This window comes from Centroberyx affinis, unplaced genomic scaffold (genome assembly GCF_046629955.1).
Source record: "Centroberyx affinis isolate AG114_WGS23_722 - 3 ecotype Tasmania unplaced genomic scaffold, CSIRO-AGI_Caff_v1 ptg000626l_1, whole genome shotgun sequence".
Taxonomy (NCBI): Eukaryota; Metazoa; Chordata; class Actinopteri; order Beryciformes; family Berycidae; genus Centroberyx; species Centroberyx affinis.
In genome coordinates this window covers 59,953-81,060 of record NW_027279255.1, presented here as the reverse complement: position 1 = coordinate 81,060, position 21,108 = coordinate 59,953, and the positions used below count along the sequence as shown (strand labels likewise).

Sequence of the window (21,108 nt, the reverse complement as noted above, 5' to 3'; positions counted from 1 at the left end):
CCTCACATTTAAATGAATTCACTCCTTAATTCATGCAAAATCCCCTTAAAATGAGTTAAGGGCGTTATTAATGGAGGAGACCCATCAAAACCTCCTTAAACACCCCTTAATGTTTGACTCATTACTTTCTAATTTAATGTAAAATTCAGGGAGACAGGAACTTTCCATTAATAACTCATTAATAGCCCTATAAGCCATGCACAAAAGTCTTAAAAAATCCCATGATTTGTAGTGTCTCCATGAACCAACCCATGAATAAATCCCTGAAAAACCCATGATACTAACCTTACTGTTTTTTAAAGCTATGTTATTTTTAACGGATAATTCATGTTTATGTAATGAGACATTGAGTTGTGGATTTCAGCTTTAAAACACGTTCCCTCCGGCTGTTCTATCTATATTTACCGTAACTCTTTGACTAAGGAACATAAGCCTTAATTGGTCATCTAGGATAGATTATTACATGCCCTCCCATGAGCCCCATCACTGCTGAGAAGAAGGGAAGTGAGGATAGATTGTGCACAGGTCCCAAATCTCAACTGAGGCTTTGCGGTGCTGTGACACTATGATAGATAATACAGAAAATCATTTCACTGTGCTTGTGTGTGTGTGTGTGTGTGTGTGTGTGTGTGTGTGCGTGCGTGTTTATGAGCTCCCCCTGAGGCCGGAGGCACTGCATTTTTACTGCTGGCTGAAAAATGCTGAGTCACTGTGAGCTATGGACTGGACGAGTGGTGGGAGGGTGGGGTAAGGGGGCTGATGCAAACAGGGTGATGACAGCAAGACCCTGGTCATGTGACAGGACGTGAGCGAGGGGAAGTGAAACATAGTCATAGTTAAACATTGCAACAGTGTATATCCATAGAGGTCCACTGTTTTTGCTCTTGAGTGAAACCCTGTCTGGAGCATACAAATTAAAAAAATGTTTTTACTGCACATGTATTACATTTCATATATTGCATTTTTACACTAGCCAGTGGAAAGCAGTAGGGTGTTAGAGATTGTCAAATCTGACTATCAGTCATCACAGCTCATGGCTTGGCCAGCTAAAAAGCAAGATACATCGTAAATGCACATCAAACAGTATCAAAACGTCAAACCTCATTAAACTTATAATTCCATGAGGCAGAATAACAATAACAATAAGAGTAATACTAACAATAATAAACGTTATTTATATATATTTATGTAATGCGTAACTAAAAGTGGGATGGATAAAGTGCTTTACAGAAAAATTAAAACTGAGAATATTAAAATACATTATGAGGAGATAAAATTAGGAAGCATTTTCAGGAGATAATGGGTTATAAAAAAAGCTTAAATAAATACATAAAATGAAATGAAATTGACAAAACACAAGAAACGACACAAAACTAAAAGAAGGCAAGATAAAATACAATTATATAAAAACGAGTCTACAAAAATAAATTTTAAAAAGTGATTTAAAAGATGAAACTGAATTAGCAGCCTATTCCTCACGCAGGACATTCCCACAGTCTAGTGGACGTGATGGAAAAATCACCTTTAGTCTCGAGTGTAGACTGAGGACAGTCAGAATCAATAATCATTAGTCTTGAGTCTAGACTGAGGACAGTCAGAATCAATCACATTTAGTCTTGAGTCTAGACTGAGGACAGAATCAATCACCTTTAGTCTTGAGTCTAGACTAAGGATAGTCAGAATCAATCACTTTTAGCCTTGAGTCTAGACTGAGGACAGTCAGAATCAATCACCTTTAGTCTTGAGTCTAGACTGAGGACAGAATCAATCACCTTTAGTCGTGAGTCTAGACTGAGGACAGTCAGAATCAATCACCTTTAGTCTTGAGTCTAGACTAAGGACAGAATCAATCACCTTTAGTCTTGAATCTAGACTGAGGACAGTCAGAATCAATCGCCTTTAGTCTTCAGTCTAGACTAAGGACAGTCAGAATCAATCACCTTTATTCTTGAGTCGAGACTGAAGACAGAATCAATCACCTTTAGTCTTGAGACTAGACTGAGGACATAATTAACCATCTTTAGTCATGAGTCTAGACTGAGAATAGTCAGAATCTATCACGTTTATTGTGGAGTCTAGACTGAGGACAGAATCAATCACCTTTAGTCTTGAGTCTAGACTGAGGACAGTCAGAATCAATCACGTTTAGTCTTGAGTCTAGACTGAGGACAGTCAGAATCAATCACTTTTATTCTTGAGTCTAGACTGAAGACAGAATCAATCACCTTTAGTCTTGAGTCTAGACTGAGGACATAATTAACCATCTTTAGTCATGAGTCTAGACTGAGAATAGTCAGAATCTATCACCTTTATTCTTGAGTCTAGACTGAGGACAGAATCAGTCACTTTTAGTCCTGAGTCTAGGCTGAGGACAGAATCAATCATCTTTAGTCATGAGTCTAGACTGAGGACAGACAGAATCAATAATCTTTAGTCTTGAGTCTAGAATGAGGACAGAATCAATAATCTTTAGCCTTGAGTCTAGACTGAGGACAGACTCAATAATCTTTAGTCTTGAGTCTAGACTGAGGACAGAATCAATAATCTTTAGTCTTGAGTCTAGACTGAGGACAGTCACAATCAATCACCTTTAGTCTTGAGTCTAGAATGCAATTCTGAACAAAGTCTTGTCAACTGCTTCACTACAGAGCTAGTAACGTCTTGATTGCCTGGGCACAGCTCTGCAATACAGTCATATGGGGCCGATAGACACTCCAAAATCAACCACAAAGCAGTCAAAGCATGTCTTTTTCAACACATTGATTACCACTCTCTAATGATACAGGCCAGTACAAAAGATGTAAATTAAAATTGTCAAAAAGTCATGGCTTTCTCCTACAGTTTTGATGCTACCTTGGCCAGTGCTTAGGCACTTCCCTGTTCACTCTGTTGGGGTTGGGGTAATGAAGCAGTTGATGAGATTTTGGTCATAACCGATCGTTATGATTAAAAAGATGGGACAATAGGGTCCTAGTCAAAAATGTCAGTTATGCTTTAAAAATATAGATTGTCTCTTCGTTTGGTACCAGTTAAAAACCAAGCTGCTGCATTCTGAATAAGCTTGAAACGTGTGAGTGATGTGACCGAGGCTGGCAGAAGGAGATGTCTTAGGACTTGAGGAGAGTGTGTGTACATACGTGTGTTTGTTTGCGTGTGCACTGTGTGTGTGTGTGTGCTTTTCACCTTGATGCGGCTGACAGCCTCCTGGGCCTGCATCATGCGAACATTCTTGGAGGGCGTCTTATCCGACAGCAGCTGGGTGGAGCCCAGGTAGTTGGCCGCGAAGATGATCCCATCGATCAGGTCCTCGGGGTCACACGGGCCCGGTACTGGTAGGGGATGATGGGAGGGAGGGAGAGATGGAAGGGAGGAAAAGTGGAGACCAGGAAGAAAGACGCAGGGAGTGTTTTCATTCTGAACTTCTGGCTGGGAGAGAGACCACTGAAGCAATTTGACTGGAACCTCTGTATCCTTTACCTTCCCTCTCTTCCTCACCCTCTACCTCGCTCTCTCTCTCCCTTACCCTCCCCTCTCTCCTTCTCAGTCCATACTGGCTCTAGAAATCCTTGACATTTAGAAAGTGCTGACGCGGCATTCACATCAGGCTTAGATCAGCAGTGCAGTTCAATAAGCTGTGTATTAGGAATCAGTGGGGAATCAACAAACACTGACAGCAGACGGTCTACAAGCGCAGAGGTTTAAGAAGAGTGTGCGTAAGCCATCCTCTATCCGTCCTGCATCTCCATGTCCTGATGTGTCTAAGAGCCTGTAGGGTTTTTTATTAGGTCCTTGTTGAACTGCCATGTCTGAAATGCCTGTGGTAGTGACCTTTATAGATCAGCTGATGCTTTTGCTGCCGCTAGTTTCCACTACATTGGAAGATTGATTTTTCCATTTTTCCAAATTTCAGATTTCTTGTGGAAGCATTTAGCTAGCTAGTAGGAGATTCATTTCAAGTTCCCTGGTTTCCTGAAATGGTAAGCTGTGTCATTTTTCATTAGATTGAGTTAATTAGGATTTGTATATTTGTTAGACTTCTTTGTTGTAAATGGGCTTAATCCTTTGTTGAACATGTAATGTTAGCAGCAACATTAGTTATGAAGTTGTATTTATTTCATTTTTCATTGTTATACATAGTGGGTTTTCAAAACTGGAAATTGTGTCGACTGTTTTGTGTTCTTTTGTTTGTAAGTGTTCAGCTTGGTTAACACTGGTCAACACTGTTGGCTGTGGTAACTTTGTAATAACCTAGACGGCTTGGTAGTGACGATGTGTCTAAGAGCCTGTAGGGTTTTCATTAGGTCCTTGTTGAACTGCCATGTCTGAAATGCCTGTGGTAGTGACCTTTATAGATCAGCTGATGCTTTTGCTGCCGCTAGTTTCCACTACATTGGAAGATTGATTTTTCCATTTTTCTAAATTTCAGATTTCTTGTGGAAGCATTTAGCTCACTAGTAGAAGATTCTTTTCAAGTTCCCTGGTTTCCTGAAATGGTAAGCTGTGCATTTTTCATTAGATTGAGTTAATTAGGATTTGTATATTTGTTAGACTTCTTTGTTGTAAATGGGCTTAATCCTTTGTTGAGCATGTAATGTTAGCAGCAACATTAGTTATGAAGTTGTATTTATTTCATTTTTCATCGTTATACATAGTGGGTTTTCAAAACTGGAAATTGTGTCGACTGTTTTGTGTTCTTTTGTTTGTAAGTGTTCAGCTTGGTTAACACTGGTCAACACTGTCGGCTGTGGTAACTTTGTAATAACCTAGACGGCTTGGTAGTGACGATGCTCACAACTAGCGAGCAGTGAACTAGTTCTAAGCTAGTTTTCAACTGTTCAGACAGTGAACATGGCCAAGAAATTTTTGACACCAATACATCAGGCCCAGCCATCCCCCGTGTCTCAAGATCTTTTAAGACTTCTTCACTTGAGCCGCATGTCTGAATTTAAAACCATGTGGTCACAGGACATGAACAGGCTCAGGAAAATCTATGTATTCCAATGATGACATGAATTTAATTAATATGGATACTGATATGACTGAAAAATATACAGTTTATTGTGTTAGAGAGCAAGAATTCTTTTGAGGGCACTGTGCAAATATGCAATACGGCATTAACTCTCTTGACTTATCAAACACACAACTCTGGAGTAATTAATAAATTAGCACCTGTATCATTTAACACTTGACTGATAACAGATACAACACACGGACATGCAACCAGACACTGAACTGCTCACGGTTAAAGAAACGATTCGCTCTGAATTTTGGAAAGGTTCGAATGGTGAAGTACAACAAAACCAAACATGCACACTTGCTGAAAAAATAAGATTTGCAGTAAAAATCAAGCATCAATGTCCCTGGAAGGAGCTTCTCCTTCAATCAGTGAACATGCGTTTCTGTCTCCTGCAGCCAGAATGTCTATGAATGCACCATAACATGAAGCACTCACCTTCTACGTATGTGGGGAAGGATGCAAGGCTTCTCCTAGACTATGAATAAATAGACAGGACAAAGCGTTATGATTTATTCAAACATGATTTCAATCTGACAGGCAAAAGTGAAAATCAGATGCACTGCAAGCTATAATGAATGAATGTACAGTGAATATCTAACTGTATATTGCAATATTGAACACACCTCTTTATTGGAGGGAGGGGATTCAAAGCTGTCATCCTGTAACAGATGTCGGCTGGATGACTCGGCCCCTGGAGGAGAGGACGAGCCTGAACCAGGAGACTGGAGAGAGAGAGAGAGAGAGAGAGAGAGAGAGAGAGAGAGAGAGAGAGAAGTCCCACTAACTGAGATGCCATAGATTCATCCTGCACATTTTACAGCCACCTTTAAAAGAAATATAAAAAGGTATCAAGTTACATCAAAGGAAGGCCACTTTTTGTGGAAAACGTTAGATCTTTTGCCTCTTTCGTTTCTTTAGTATACTTTGGTATAAAGCATCTTGGGCTTGGGCGATATCCAAAAATGTATATCACGATAGTGTCCTGCCAAAATATCATGATATACAATATTATCGTGGGGGTTGTTTTTTAATAAATTTTTTTCAGTTTTTTTTTTTTTTTGGGGGGGGGGGTTGTGTTTTTTATTTCTTCAAAATTACATCAAATTTTGAAAAATCGATATCGCAGGAAATATCACGATATTCACAAACTATCGCGATAATCGATAATACCGAATATTGGCCCAAGCCTAAAAGCATCACAGACCAGCTGGATTGGTAAATGAGGGGGTCGTGGGGGTTGTTTTTTTATTTATTTTTTCAGTTTTTTTTGTTGTTTTTTTTGGGGGGGGTTGTGTATATTATTTCTTCCAAATGACATCAAATGTGGAAAATTCGATATCGCAGGGAAATATCACGATAATCGATAACACCGAATATCGGCCCAAGCTTAAAAGCATCACAGACCAGCTGGGTTGGTAAACGAGTGCTGTGTGCAGTTTACTGATGTCACCTTTCCATGGACGCCCAACAGGCTGCAGCTTTGCATTCCAAGACTACAGCAGCTGTTTTCACTGATTAACCAGAGAATTATAACTAATTAGTGAAATCATCTGGGGCAGTGATTGGTTGGAATGAAAACCTGCCGACTCTTGTGCCGCGTTCCCGTCATATCAGAAGAAGCGGAAGAAACAGATGCCGTCTCATTGCTACAACTTGGAAGCATTTACGTGTTAAACTTGCTGGTACTCCCACATCCAAAATCATTTTCATTTATGAATTTAAAATCAACCTGAAATAAACTCCAACAGCTGTTATCATACTGCAGTATTACCTTGGACTGCTAACATCGGTCGATTTGCTGCAGTGTTTGAGGCTTGTGTTGACACACTTCCACAATTCATGACTCAAAGTGGAAGATATCGGAGCCTGCAAAAAAATCCTGCAGCCTACTTGTAATTAAAACTAGTGGGCTGATGTGTTTTTTCCCAGTTGGAATTGGACTAGGCCTGAACGATTTTGAAAAAATATCTAATTGCGATTATTTTGACTGATATTGCAATTGCGATATGATTTGCGATATTAGAGGGAATGATCATTTTTACATCATTATTCTCATTTTGATTGAAAAACTTATTAAAATGATTATGGTGTGATTTTTTACGGGGGATCTGTACCAAACAAAGATGTTTTCTTAAGTCTGTAGAATATGATGTGTAGGCCAGGACATCTCTGCAGCACCACAATATTTCATTTAAAATGCTATTTTGACACATTTCACCTTTGACAAATATTGCGCCTCCTGCGATTTGAAAATTGCAGCAGGCCATATCGCGATTTCGATAAAATTCCGATTAATTGTTCAGCCCTAAATTGGACCTTGATGGAACACATGGAACCACTGCGTTGCCTCATTTCTGGGTTATGAAATCCTCAAATTTCAGTTACACCACTGTCATTTGGGGCTGCTAATGTGCAAAAAAAACTGGCGTAGTGCAGCTTTAACGCCAGCAGAAGACATAAAGCCAGTGCCCCAAAACACGAAGACAAGAACACACAAATCAGCTCGGACACTTCACGTTGCCCCAACGCAAAGCGCGTCTACCGGTTACATGACAGCATCCATCTTGTCCGCTCGGAGTCTAAACCACTTGGACAACGGTAAGGCAAAACACACACACACACACACACACACGCTGTGACGAGGTGAGCCGAGACGCACCGGCGAGACGACTCACCGCTCACAGGCAAAAACATCACAACTCATCACCTCCACGCGGGAGAAAGAGCAGCATATGTCCAAAACACAGAAAGGGAACACCCACCCGCTTTTGGATCGCAGCTGAAATGAACAGCATATGTGGTAATGTCTGCTGCAGTGGATTGGGAGAATATACACACCAGCATGAATCACTGGTTCTTGCCAACTGGGACAAATAGGCCTATGTGTCTATTTAATCAAATACACGTTAGGGCTGAGCGGTTAATCGAAATCTTATCGAAATCGCAATATGGCCTACTGCAATTTTCAAAGGAGGCACTATATTTGTTAAAGGTGAAATGTGTCAAAATACCATTTTAAATGAAATATTGTGGTGCTGCAGAGATGTCCTGGCCTACACATCATATTCTACAGACTTAAGAAAACATCATCTCTCCGCAAAAATCCCACCATAATCATTTTAATACGTTTTTCAATGAAAATGAAAATAACGATGTAAAAATGATCATTCCCTCTAATATCGCAAATCATATCGCAATTGCAATATCAGTCAAAATAATCGCAATTAGATATTTTTTCAAAAATCGTTCAGCCCTAATACAAGTTTCAATATTAAAATATTAAAATCTAATCGGATATGATTATAGCTAGTTCTGGTAATACCTTCTGGTTTTACAATTTTTTCACAAAATTCACATCATTTTCATGTCACTACTGTGTCAATTCCATCAAAATCAATACAGCTGTATTTCTATTTTGTACAAAACAGATTTAGAGCCAAAAACCTTCCTTTCTGCCCCATATATACATAGTATATGTGCAATTAAATGTTGATTTATGTTCATTTACTGTATCACACTACACCAAATATACTGCTTTTAAGTCTCCCACCTTATCTAACTTTATCTTTAGCATTACAGATAATCATTTTGAACATCAAAAACAATGTTTTGAAGTTTAAAGAGATAAATGCTCCGATAGTTTATCTCTCTCTGTCACGCACAAACACAAACATAATTCACCTGCTGCATTCATTAATCCGGCATTTCAAATCCACAAAAAGTCCATCTGACAGATCTGGCAAGGTGACAGTGGGCTATTCTCTATTTTAATATTTTAATTACTCCATTAATTAGTCGATTATTGTTCAATCCGACTGTGTAAACAAATTCAGTTAAAACGTGAGAATCATCAAAGCTAGCGTGACAGCAGTGGTATATGCAGTATAGGAGTTGTGGAGGGAGTTTTTGGACATTTAGAAATGTAAGGCCAATACATATCATTGATAATAAAGTAGAATTTGAACAATCAAATTTGAACAGAATTTGATCATCATAATATAGAGGGAGACAGAGGGTGTGAGTGTGTGTGTGTGTGTGTGTTGGGGGTGGGGGGTGGGGGGGGGTATTGTTACGACAGACAGCTAGATACCTAAACCTGCCTAGTGTGATGTCATTTCAGATGTAAGTGGAGCAGTGTGCTTGTGTGTGTGTGTGTCCCTTTTCAGTCTCAGTCTGTTGTCTCAGTGTCGGATCAATGAGAAATGTGATGCCGTATCAGTGTCAGATTTGAATGAAACTAACATTGGAGTCCTAACGTTGATTCTACGTTGATTCAGTGTTAGTTTTCTGCGTGAGACGCCAGAAATCTGAAAAAAATGATGAAAATAAGTACGACTAACATTCCCATTTGAAAGCAAGACTTAGTGCGAGGAATATCAAGAGGTGACAGTGATCTGATGGGAGGCTTTTTTTCTCCGGCTCAAACACAAACTGTAGCGGTGAGCGTTGCCAGTAACAGACAGAACAAGAGCTCAAAGGGTGCAAGGGAGCGTTAGATCACTTTAATACTTTTTGACAACTTGCAAGCTATTTAATTAGCATTAGCTGGCTAACCTGAAGCAACGACAGGGATAATGTTGTCGAAAAATAAAAATGGACAGGAGAGAGTTAGCAACTGCTCTGCTTGCTGTTGAAGAAGTGATTCTCGACCTTTTTCATATCAAGGACCCCTAAGTTAGTCCACATTAGGGCCACTTTTATTGTTAGATATGATTTTGTCCAGAATTCCATGATTATCTGTATTATAGGTAGAGAGATAACGGTGAAACTATGATCAAAACAATCATTCTTCTACATTCCCTAATTGTGTTAACTTCTTGTAAATGAAATAATGCTGAAGTTTAACAATTCATCAATTTGCTTGGGACCCCCTTGGAACCCCCTCAAGGACCCCTGGTGGCCCCCGGACCCCACGTTGAGAACCACGCATAGTTTGGAAGAGACGCCTGCCACAACTAACCCATTGAAAACAACTGGAAAAAAAAAAAAAGGGCCCAGGCTCCCCTTCGCGATCACGGCTGACTGGCGTTGTCGAAAAACCAACCTGCTATGAAAGATAAATAATGAGCGACAGAAGTGCCATGAAAGGCCTCGTCGCAGCAGTGTGCAGAGTGTAATATGTGGAATAGCATTATTTACAGCCTGTTTCATAACACCTAATCCCTTTACACACCCATAATGCTTTAAGTGTGCTAATGCGGAGAATGTCATCCGTGGTAATAGACTTTGTAAAGCTATAGAAATGATAATGCTTGGAATGTAGCCTGCAATAAAATACACTCCTGGATGTGCGCTATACATGAAATAGAGCCAAACAGGCAACCTATTGTAGGTGCAGCCTATTCAAAATGATTCACGTGAAAGCTAGTTATTACAGTGCTCTTACTCTATAGGAAATCTGTTTCTCAACACTGCAAATTTGCAAACAGGCATCATTCCACAAAAATATAGGTAACACTTTACAATAAGGGTGACTAAGTTAAGGGTTACCCTTAATTAACAGTTAACTAATGTGTCTGGTAATCATTTAGTAATGGTGTTCATGTTAACTAAGGTATTAATTTATACATGATTTAATAGTCATCTTTATAAACTATTAAATAATGTATAAATTAATACCTTAGTTAACATGAACACCATTAGTAAATTATACATTAGTTAGTGTTAACTGTTAATTAAGGGATAGTTGATGCTTATTAAGCATTAACTAACCCTTAACTTAGTGACCCTTACTGTAAAGTCTTACCAAAATATATATATGGTATATATGGTGATTTGGCTATACATTTATTTATGCAGCTTATAATGGGGAGGAAAGGGACCTGTAACCTTATAATTGTCCAAGACCATCTTTCCACTTTCCACTATTTCAAGCTAATAGGGTCAGCCATTCCTTTAGCCTATGATTGTTGGTACAGTGTGGTTTTTGAACTGTTGAGTGGGCTGTTTCAATTGTCGAGACCGATTATTGGGTGTAATGTTGTGCGGAGCCTGCTTGATAACCAAAATGACACTCTTTATACTAGGATTTTCAATAGGTGCTAAGTAAAATAGCATAAGGCACAGTTACATGATCAGATACTGTGTATTGGCAAATGTCTCAATATTTCTATAAGCCATTTTAAGACGTCATTAATGCTAACTGGAATTGAATTCAAGACCAGTTTAAAAATTTAAATAATGAAACAAAGCTGTCAAAACCAGCCTATTCCTGATTGAACATGGCTAATGAAAGTTGTGAAACTATAAATTGGCAGAATAAGAAAAAGGACACCAGGGAATTAATTGTTAAAGGAATAGTTCACCCAAAAATGAAAATTCTGTCATCATCTCCTCCCCCTCATGCCAGTTGAAACACAGGTGAAGTTTGTCCATATAACACACAGGGAGGCTGCAGCACAACTCCATAGCAGCCTTCTCCAAAACAACTGAAGTCAGTGGGGACCAGTTCTTCAGAGTTCCAAAAAGACCTACAGTATATTTACACCATCATTTAGTGCAAATCTTAACTACAGCTGATTGATTTGCAACAAATAATGGTGTATAGGTCTTTCTATTCACAGTGTGATTGTTTGGCTGTTTTTGTTTTGGAACTCTAAAGAACAGGTCCCCATTGACTTCAGTTGTTTTGGAGAAGGCTGCTACCAAGTTGTGCTGCAGCCTCCCTGTGTGTTATATGGACTAACAAATTTCACCTGTGTTTCATTTGGCATGAGGGTGAGTAGATGATGACAGAATTTTCATTTTTGGGTGAACTATTCCTTTAAGTGACATGCAATCCACTTGTGCTTAGTAAAGCGGATAGGATGGATATTGTACTACTAACTTTGTTCTGTATCCAGAATTGACATGCAGTACTCTGGATACAGAAAAAACACAACCTCTGTAGTTTAAGACATTTTAATACTTTTTAAGGCTTTACATTTAGATTATTTATTTTATGACCTTTTCAGACTTTTTAAGCCAGTGTATACTCTGCCTTAAGATATCGACCATGTCGATTAACAAATTAAAGTTGATGATGTAAGAAATATGAAGCCACATTTGGCTTCAAATTGAAAATTTTGTGCTTACAAAAATTAACAACTTCAATTCACAACTTCCCACATGTCATAAGCCTCTTCAAAGAATTGATAGACACTGCCTCTGATTCAACTTTGACTTTTGTACCCGTGTATCCATCACTTCAACACAGGGACGCATTATAATAAACTCTTCAAAATGTCCAAACCCGATCTCCATCATGATCTTGGTCAGGCTGCTCCTGCTGCTTGGCTTGTTCCTCCTCGTGCCTCTCTACTTGGTACATCCAAAAGTTCTCCATCGCTCTCAATGAATGGGCAATTCTGGCTGAACCTGTTAGCGCTTCTAGGAACTTCTAGGTCCGAGATGAACAGCGGCTTACTGTTGAGAGTGGTACTGAATAGTTAACATAGTCTGCAATAGATGGCTACGAGCAGGCGGGCAGCTACTCAGGTGACACTCAGGTATCAGGATTCACCATGGAATCAGTGGGGTGTGCCTGTCTGTCTTTCTGTTGGTCTGGATTTGATTTGCTAAACATGACGCTAAAAGAATGAATGTACATGCCAAATCATCAGGGAAATATTCCTCTGGTTCTATAAAAAACATCTTGATGTGGAAATGCTATCCAGTGCAAACCAGGCTACAGGTATGTTCTGCGTATGTGTGTGTGTGTGTGTGTGAGTCATGACAAGCAGCGGAAAACAGCCGATCTCCTCCTGAGTTATTGGATCCTCGCTGAATTATTTAACCTCTCTCACCCTCCATCTTTCTCTCTCTCTCACCCATGCTGAATAAATCATTGGGAGGGTGGGGGGGGGGGGAGCAAAAATAACATGTGACAAGAATATACTAGAGGAGGTGGAGAAGGTGAGAGAGGGAGAGAAATGATATGACTATTCTGGCCTAGAGCAAAGTCCAGAAAAAAACCACCCTGAAGATACAGCTGCGTAGGGAAGCCCGGTAAAATGAGGGTCTGCTGCTCTGTTGCAACATGGCTGAGAACAGCTGACTGTGTTTCTACTAGCTAATGTTACGTAGCTAGTAGTGGCTAGTTGCATGTTAACATTAGTTGGGAGTCATTACTATGTTCCCAGGGTCCTATGTTCCCAGGGTCCTATGTTTCCCAGATTTATATGACACATAATGGGAACATGACAAAGGGTCCTATGTTCCCAGGGTCCTATGTTCCCCAGTTCTAGGGTTATGTTAGGGTTAGGGTTAGAGACCTTCAAAATCAAATAAAATGAGAACCATTGGTTTTGTTGTGTTTATATAGCTGTTTTGAAGCCTTGTTCCAATAAAAAAAAACCTGGATAATATTTATGAAATATTTGAACTTGAAACGGGTCAAATTTGACCCGAACACAATAGGAGGGTTAATGTGTGTTAACATAGGACCCTGGGAACATAGGACCTTGGGAACATAGGACCTTGGGAACTTAGGACCCTGGGAACATAGGACCTTGGGAACATAGGACCTTGGGAACATAGGACCCTGGGAACATAGGACCCTGGGAACATAGGACCTTGGGAACTTAGGACCCTGGGAACTTAGGACCCTGGGAACATAGGACCCTGGGAACATAGGACCCTGGGATGTGTGGGAACATAGGACCCTGGGAACATAGGACCCTGGGAACATAGGACTTTGGGAACATAGATACGCTCCCCATTAGTTGCTGTCAGGATTCCCACTGGTCATTGAATATCTGGAATATCATGGAATTTTGAGACGTGTATTCCAGTCAGGGAATTTTATAAATGGGTCACTTTACAGGAATAATACACCAGAATATATTTTCCAAACCAGTCCAAAGCAGAGACTTTAGAAAAACATTATCAAACCAGCAGCCTGATGCAGCGGCTGAACGTGCGTTCAATGTTAGGGTGTAAAGTCTACATCAGTGGTTCTCAACGTGGGGTCCGGGGACCACCAGGGGTCCTTGAGGGGGTTCCAGGGGGTCCCTGGAAAATTGATGAATTTTTAAACTTCACCATTATTTCAGTTACAAGAAGTGAACACAATTAGAGAATGTTGTAGAATGACTATATTGATCATAGTTCCACTGTTATCCTCTACCTACAGCACAGATAGTCATGGAATTCTGGACAAAATCATAACTAACAATAAAGATATTCTCAGATTTGGGTCCGAGAGACAAGATCTCGTCAAATGGGGGTCTGTGGCCTGGATGTGTACTACATTTGGGGTCCTTGATATGAAAAAGGTTGAGAATCACTGGTCTACACTATCATGTTGAAAATAGTTTGACAAAATAGTTTACACATTAGTCTTTTTAACCTGAACCAGTGTTCGCTAGGTTGTCACATTGTATTGGTCAGATTCGTTTCACATTGCCTAATATCAAGCAGACCTAATGAATTACCATTGAACGACACTGTAGTATTCCGGCGGACTTTTAATTTGACCATGTAGTCCTCTGCAATGCGTTAGCGCAACAATAAAGAATTAGACGAGTGTATACATCCTCGTTTTTGTAAAACATTGACCGAGGGAGCGGGTGTTCCGTTTTCCACTTTTGCAAGTTTCAAGTTCCATTATATAGTCTGTTATAGTGATCTTCAACCATGGTCAATCTTGACTCTAGAGTCTAAAGATTTTCATTCCAACCAAACTACAGGATCTGATTTCACTGATTAGCATAATCAGTGAGGGTATCGATGGTGGTGGGGTCAATGGAAGGCCTGGAAGATGGTCCCTGGTAGACTGTGGTGGGATGAGACAGAGGTTGAGATTTCAGCTCAGGATACAGCATGGAAAGTCTCTCAGCTGAGATGCATATGTAAGTGCAGCAGCAGCCAGCCAAATAAAAAGAAACACTGAGGCCCTGATTCACACGGATTGCATTGTGTGGACAAATTGGGCACTTTGCTCTGTCTTGGAGTTCTCATTTCATTCACTAAGAAAACTGTGGAAATGAAATGTTGGCACAGTCATGCCTCCCAAAAGAGCAGTGCACACTTAAAGGAATAGTTCACCCAAAAATGAAAATTCTGTCATCATCTACTCACCCTCATGCCAAATGAAACACAGGTGAAATTTGTTAGTCCATATAACACACAGGGAGGTTGCCAGCACAACTTGGTAGCAGCCTTCTCCAAAACAACTGAAGTCAATGGGGACCTGTTCTTTAGAGTTCCAAAACAAAAACAGCCAAACAATCACACTGAATAGAAAGACCTATACACCATTATTTGTTGCAAATCAATCAGCTGTAGTTAAGATTTGCACTAAATGATGGTGTAAATATACTGTAGGTCTTTTTGGAACTCTGAAGAACTGGTCCCCACTGACTTCAGTTGTTTTGGAGAAGGCTGCTATGGAGTTGTGCTGGCAACCTCCCTGTGTGTTATATGGACAAACTTCACCTGTGTTTCAACTGGCATGAGGGTGAGTAGATGATGACAAAAACTTTATTTTTGGGTGAACTATTCCTCTAAGAAAACATAGCACCTCCTTACCGAACGTGGAGGAAAAAAGAGAAAAGAATATCGTTAATGACTCCACGGTCGCTACTGGCTAGTCGATTACAATACCGACAAAACTAGGTTCGACAAACTCTTTCCTCTTTGCTGTACTTTGGCTAAAAACAACCCAAACGACCCACTGTGAACCAATAAAACATTGCGCACATATCGTCATTTCCTCTGTTTGGGTCGGACTTTAAAAAATGGTCCAAATGGAAGAGGGCCTTTTGCAAGTTTTTGTTTTTTTCTGCGCCAGAGTCCATAAGGCGTGTTCACACCTGTCAAAGTTATCTGAACTTAGCAAAGTTTGTTTGTTAGCCAGCGGACATCCGGGCCAAGACTTCCTCTTCTGTGCACCGGTCATTGTTTACAGTCCAATTAGCAACTTGAGACGCGAGAGTCAAATGTTTCTCCACACAATACACAAACATCGATACTTTTTGTAGGTGTTTTAGGTCTAGACGACATTTTGGCTAATCTCTATAAACAGATATCTGCATATGAGACGTCGTCTCTCAACTCCAACTCCATTCTCGCATCTCAAGTTGCTAATCGGACTGTAAACAATGACCGGCGCACGGAAGAGGAAGTCTTGGCCCGGATGTCCGCTGGCTACACCGGAAACCCCGAAATATTGGCCGTCACCCCCAGAGTCTAATCGTCGTCAGACCGATAGACGATGGGTTCCGAGATTGAGTAAAAGATAGAATCAGTAGCTAGCAATGCTATGCTATGGGCTAACCCAGAGGTTGAGCAGCTGAAGCTGTAGCTAACGCTAACCCACTTTAGCCAATACCCTTTAGCCGCTTACCAGCAACATGTTGTTTGTGAGCATATTGCGTGACAGATATTTATTTATGCGCAGCGTGGGGAACTAATGTTTGCCATGTTGAATCAACAAGAAAAGTTAGCTAGCTTGTGTGGCTAACATTAGCTACATTATAGGTTGCTTATCTGTCCAACAAATGTAAGGCCAACTCGGCATCGATCTTGAAAGTCCAGTCTAGACCAGACTGCTTGTTTAGAAAGCTTGAAATCTCAGCAGCCATTGAGATAACAGTGGAGTGACTGGCATTGACAGTAAATTATTACTGATTGCTCCTTTAAGTCTGCACCAAACAATGTAGGTGTGAAAGCCACCTTAAGGCTGAGCCACACCGAAAGCAATGTATTTGCATTCGCCCCACACATTAGTTGCTTCTGGGCATGTCAACAAGTGGTAGCAAGTGGGAGTCAATCAACTTGGTCAAACCGAAATATTTTTATATTCAAAGAGTTTGGATATGTGTAAACTTTTAATTACCAGGCATGGAGTTGGATAAATAAGTTTCAATCAATCCAAAGCAATTAAGGAGAAGCTATTGCTATGGATTGCAGAGATCACTAGTAAATCCATTTTAATAGCCTGTGTAGACCCACCAGGGGCACAGACATCTGCCTCCTTTCTCCAGGCAGAATCTCTCAGATCTCACAGATAGGGAGATCTTCGTACAACTGAGAGATGGGTCGTACAACTCAAGAAACCCTGATACCGCTATAATTTGTGCTCAAAAGACATGCTAGGGTATAGCTAACGTTGCTTCCTGGTAATGACAAAGTGGGTGAAAGCCAGCAGATGCGTTGCGGTCTTTGATGGGCACTGCTGGTCTTTTGCTGGTCTTAGCTGGGCAGAGATGGTCTCATGCTGGTTAAGGTGCTAAATGAGAACACCGATGCTGATACTGGTGCTATTACTCTTGTTCTGTCTGCGCACAGTATGTGAGCTCTATTTCATTCATTAAGTTACTTTACTTGATTTACTACTCTCGCTTTTGTGTGTGTGTGTGTGTGTGTGTGTGTGTGTGTGTGTGTGTGTGTGAGAGAGAGAGAGAGAGTGTGTGTGTCTGTATGTGTGTGTGTGTGTGTGTGTGTGTGTGTAGTTTCAAAAAGCATGACAGATCGTTTGTTAGAGCAAACTCCCTTCTTCATTGCAGAGAGAGTAGACAGGATGAGAGGAGAGGAGAGGAGAGGAGAGCAGAGGAGAGGAGAGCAGAGGAGAGGAGAGGAGACAAGAGGAGACAAGAGGAGACCAGGGGAAAGAAGAGAAGACAAGATGAGGAGAGGAGAGGAGACGAGAGGAGATGAGAGGAGACCAGGGGAAAGAAGAAAAGACGAGATGAGGAGGGGAGAGGAGAGGAGAGGAGACGACAGGAGACCAGGGGAAAGAAGAGAAGGAGAGGAGAGGAGAGGAGAGGAGGGGAGAGGAGAGGAGAGGAGAGGAGAGGAGGGGAGAGGAGAGGAGATGAGATGAGAGGGCTCAATCTTTCCTAAAGGTGGCATCATAACGCTATCAGCTTCATTAAAGTCAGTGAAGTGACCCAACACACTCAAGGATTAACAGGTGTCTGATAGAACAAGAGTAAAAGTATCACTTAGTATCAAAATTCATCAATAAAAATCCCAAACCCCTGCACTTACGTCGCCCCCTAGTGATGGCTGCAGGTCACACTCGGCAGTGGGGCTCAGGTCCTGTCTCATCACCCAGATAGGCTCCTTAGGCTCATCGGGCGTATACGGAGATCTGACCGTGCGGGTCTTCACCTCCTCTATGGCCTCCTTGATGTCCTTGATGGCCAGAGATATGGCATCGCGTTTCTCCTGACTGTTCCTCACCGCGACGGGCTCCTCCGAAGGGCTGCCGGCCTGGTTTCTCTCCCCTCGGTTGGCGGCTTTGTGGTTTTTGTCGAGGGGAGGCGGGTATTCTCCTTGCGAGTCGGGTTGGGGTTTTTCCTCTCCCTGCGGTTCCTCGCTTTCCTCGTCGATGGTGTCGTCCTCGGCGGCCCGGTGGAGGCTCTGCGAGCTCAGGCTCTCTTTGACCTCGGCCACGATGCTGTCGATGTCCTCCTCCTGGTCGTAGCTGTCGGCACGCGGGTACGGCGCGAACTCGGCCTCCTTCTCGGGACTGTCCGACTCGCCGTCCGAGCGCTCGTCGTAGTGGCGCAGCCGGGAGCCCACCGCCTCTTGCTGGTGATAGTCTCCGCCGCCTCCCGCCGGGCCCTCCAGCAGCCGAAACCCGGCCCTCCGCCGCCGGAGGGACTCGGCGCGCTCGGCCCCGTCGGCGGTCGGCGAGACCGGCGGGGGGGCGTCGCCGATCTCCTCGTAAACGTGTTCGGAGAGCGAGTAGATGTCGTACGGCTCGGAGTAGGCCTCGTCCTCCGGTCCGACCTCCGAGCTCTCTGAGCTCCGCGCGGCCGAGGCGTCGGCCCGTCCCCCGGAGCGGCAGAGGGGCTGGGTGTAGACGTAGTTGGAGTACCCCGGGTTCATAGCCTCCTCCGCTTCGTCCTGTCTCTGGGGGTGCTGAAGGTCAGGCAAGGGTTCGCGCGGAAGAGGCGGCGGCTGAGGAGGGTAGTTGGGGTGGGGATGGAGGTGTTGCTGTTCGGCCTCGGCGCTCTCGGTGTACCCCTCCGCCTCGGGGCGTAGCTGCACTCCGTAGTTCCCCACCTCGTCCTCCACCTCTGGCTGGCCCTCGGGCTCCAGCGACATCATCACCAGGCCGTCGTCGCCCTCGGCCCGGTCCGTGTGGGTGTGGAAGCCGCTCTCGGTGCTGGCCGAGCGCGCCAGCACCGAGTCGTCCCTCTCTCGTTCGTCCTCCTGGTTCATCTCCGCGTGGTGTTGCTTCTCCTGTTGTTGTTGTGCTAGCTGCTGTGCTCTCTCCGCCTCCCTCTGCTGCCTCTGTCTGTGCCTCTGCTGCTGGGCCCGGATCCGGGCCTCGCTGTCGCCCTGCCTGCGGTAGCGCGTCACCGCGGGCCGGGGAATCGGCTGGGGCTGCTGGGGCTGCTGGGGCTGCTGGGGCTGCTGCGGAGGCGACTGGGCCCCGTGCTGCGGCTCCGCGTCCGGCTCCTCCTGCGGCCTGCGCTGCGGCGGCCCCCTGCCTCGGCCGCCGGCGCCGCCTCCGCCGGGGGCCTCGCAGCGTCTGTAGCGCTTCTCCTGGTTGCTGTGGTTGCGAGGCCGCCCGTTGTGGTTGTTGTGGCGATGGCGGGGTGGGGCGTCGGCCTCCTCCGTCATCTCCTGGCCGAGCTCCGCCTCCTGGGGGTTCATGGCTGTCTGGGGATCGGTCGGTCCAAAAGGTGACAGGTGAGGGGGTCTAGGAGTCCATCGTCAGCAGACGCCTCAGAGACACACGGTCAGGGCAATGGCTGCTGGGAAGAGACTGAATGATAGAGGGAATAGGAAAGGGAGGGAATAAGAGGGGAGGAGCAAGAAGAGAGGGAGAAATAGGAGAAAAATGGACTGTAAGTATCCAAGAAGATTCTTTACAATCACACATACCAGCATAACAGTTGTACTCATTCAGTTGATTTCTCTACCCGCTTAAACCTTTTGAGGGTGGCAGGGGTCTGGAGTCTATCCCAGCATGCAATGAGACAGTCCATCACAGGGCTAACAGATAGACAGACTCTCCCATTCATACCTATGGGCAAATTCAGAAAAACATAATTTAAACTGGGTTGTCTGGTGGAACAAATTTCATAAGTTTAAGACTTTAGAAACCTTTTCAAGTCATCAAAGCACAAGTCAAAGTCATGTCCAGCGTCACCAGTACTAAAGTCAAGTCAAGTCTCAAGCAATTCAAACTGTGAGTCAAGTCTGACTCGAGTCCAAGTCATGTGACTCGATTCCCCACCTCTGAGAGTCACCAGTCCACATGACTGTGGGAGGAAACCCCGGAAAACACGGGGAGAACAAACTCCACATAGAAAGGACCAGGAGCCCAGCATGTGCAAGTGGACTAGCCAACTGCATTGGATCATATTCAAGTCAAGTCACATCAAGTCAACTATTTATACATAACGCCTTAAACACAAAACAGAAGGTTAAAAGATGAAGGTAACATAACAGTAACCGATCTAAACATTCCAAAGACCAATGCATTCCTAAAAGCAGATAAAACCCATCGGTCACACTGAAAGGCCACAGAGTAAAAGTGTGTCTTTAAGCGATGTTTAAAAATTCAGCCTGAGCTCCCAGTTTGCGCCTCAACCCTCAAAGCTGTGTGTGTGTGTGTGTGTGAGTGTGCGTGCTTGCATATGAATGTGTGTGTGAATGACCTAGTTTAAAAGCAAAGACTACTGTGAAATTCTACAGTGGTGCTCGGTGGGAGAGCTCTTATACCATCATTTCTTTTCCAGTGAGACAATTTAGTCCGAGTGAGTCAAGGGAGTGAATACTCTTACAAATTACATTTTCTCTTATCAGACTTTTACACTTGCGCATACATTTTTTTTTTTTTTGAATTTCCATTCCACTTTGATATATAAGGGATAATGGCATATTTTAACTTGTATTTATCCAGGGAGAAGTTGAATCAGTTCCATGCTTGTTTCCAGCATCACCCTGCTTTACATTCATACAGTTCCACACATTCACACTGGGATCTGCCCAGCAGAGCCACAGTCTTCTACTTCATCAATTACTTTCTCCACCCAGGCTTTCCCAGCCAATGCAGCGACCCAAACTGATTTTGTGGCACAATAATATGGGTCAAGGAGGTAAATACTTTTATGGCACTGCAGATACCAAATGAATGTTACAATGCT

General features: G+C 42.9%; 1 protein-coding gene across 1 annotated transcript; it reads right to left on the bottom strand.

Annotated features, from left to right (window-relative positions):
- Positions 1-3,183: 3,183 nt before the first annotated feature.
- Positions 3,184-19,609, bottom strand: LOC139643568 (amyloid-beta A4 precursor protein-binding family A member 1-like; the record flags this gene model as incomplete). The annotated part of the gene is made up of 4 exons (XM_071518742.1): positions 17,990-19,609; positions 5,641-5,739; positions 5,453-5,492; positions 3,184-3,329 (listed from the first exon to the last, which is right to left on the bottom strand). Coding segments are annotated over exons 1-4 (1,905 nt in total), but the record flags the coding sequence as incomplete, so codon positions are not given.
- Positions 19,610-21,108: the final 1,499 nt, after the last annotated feature.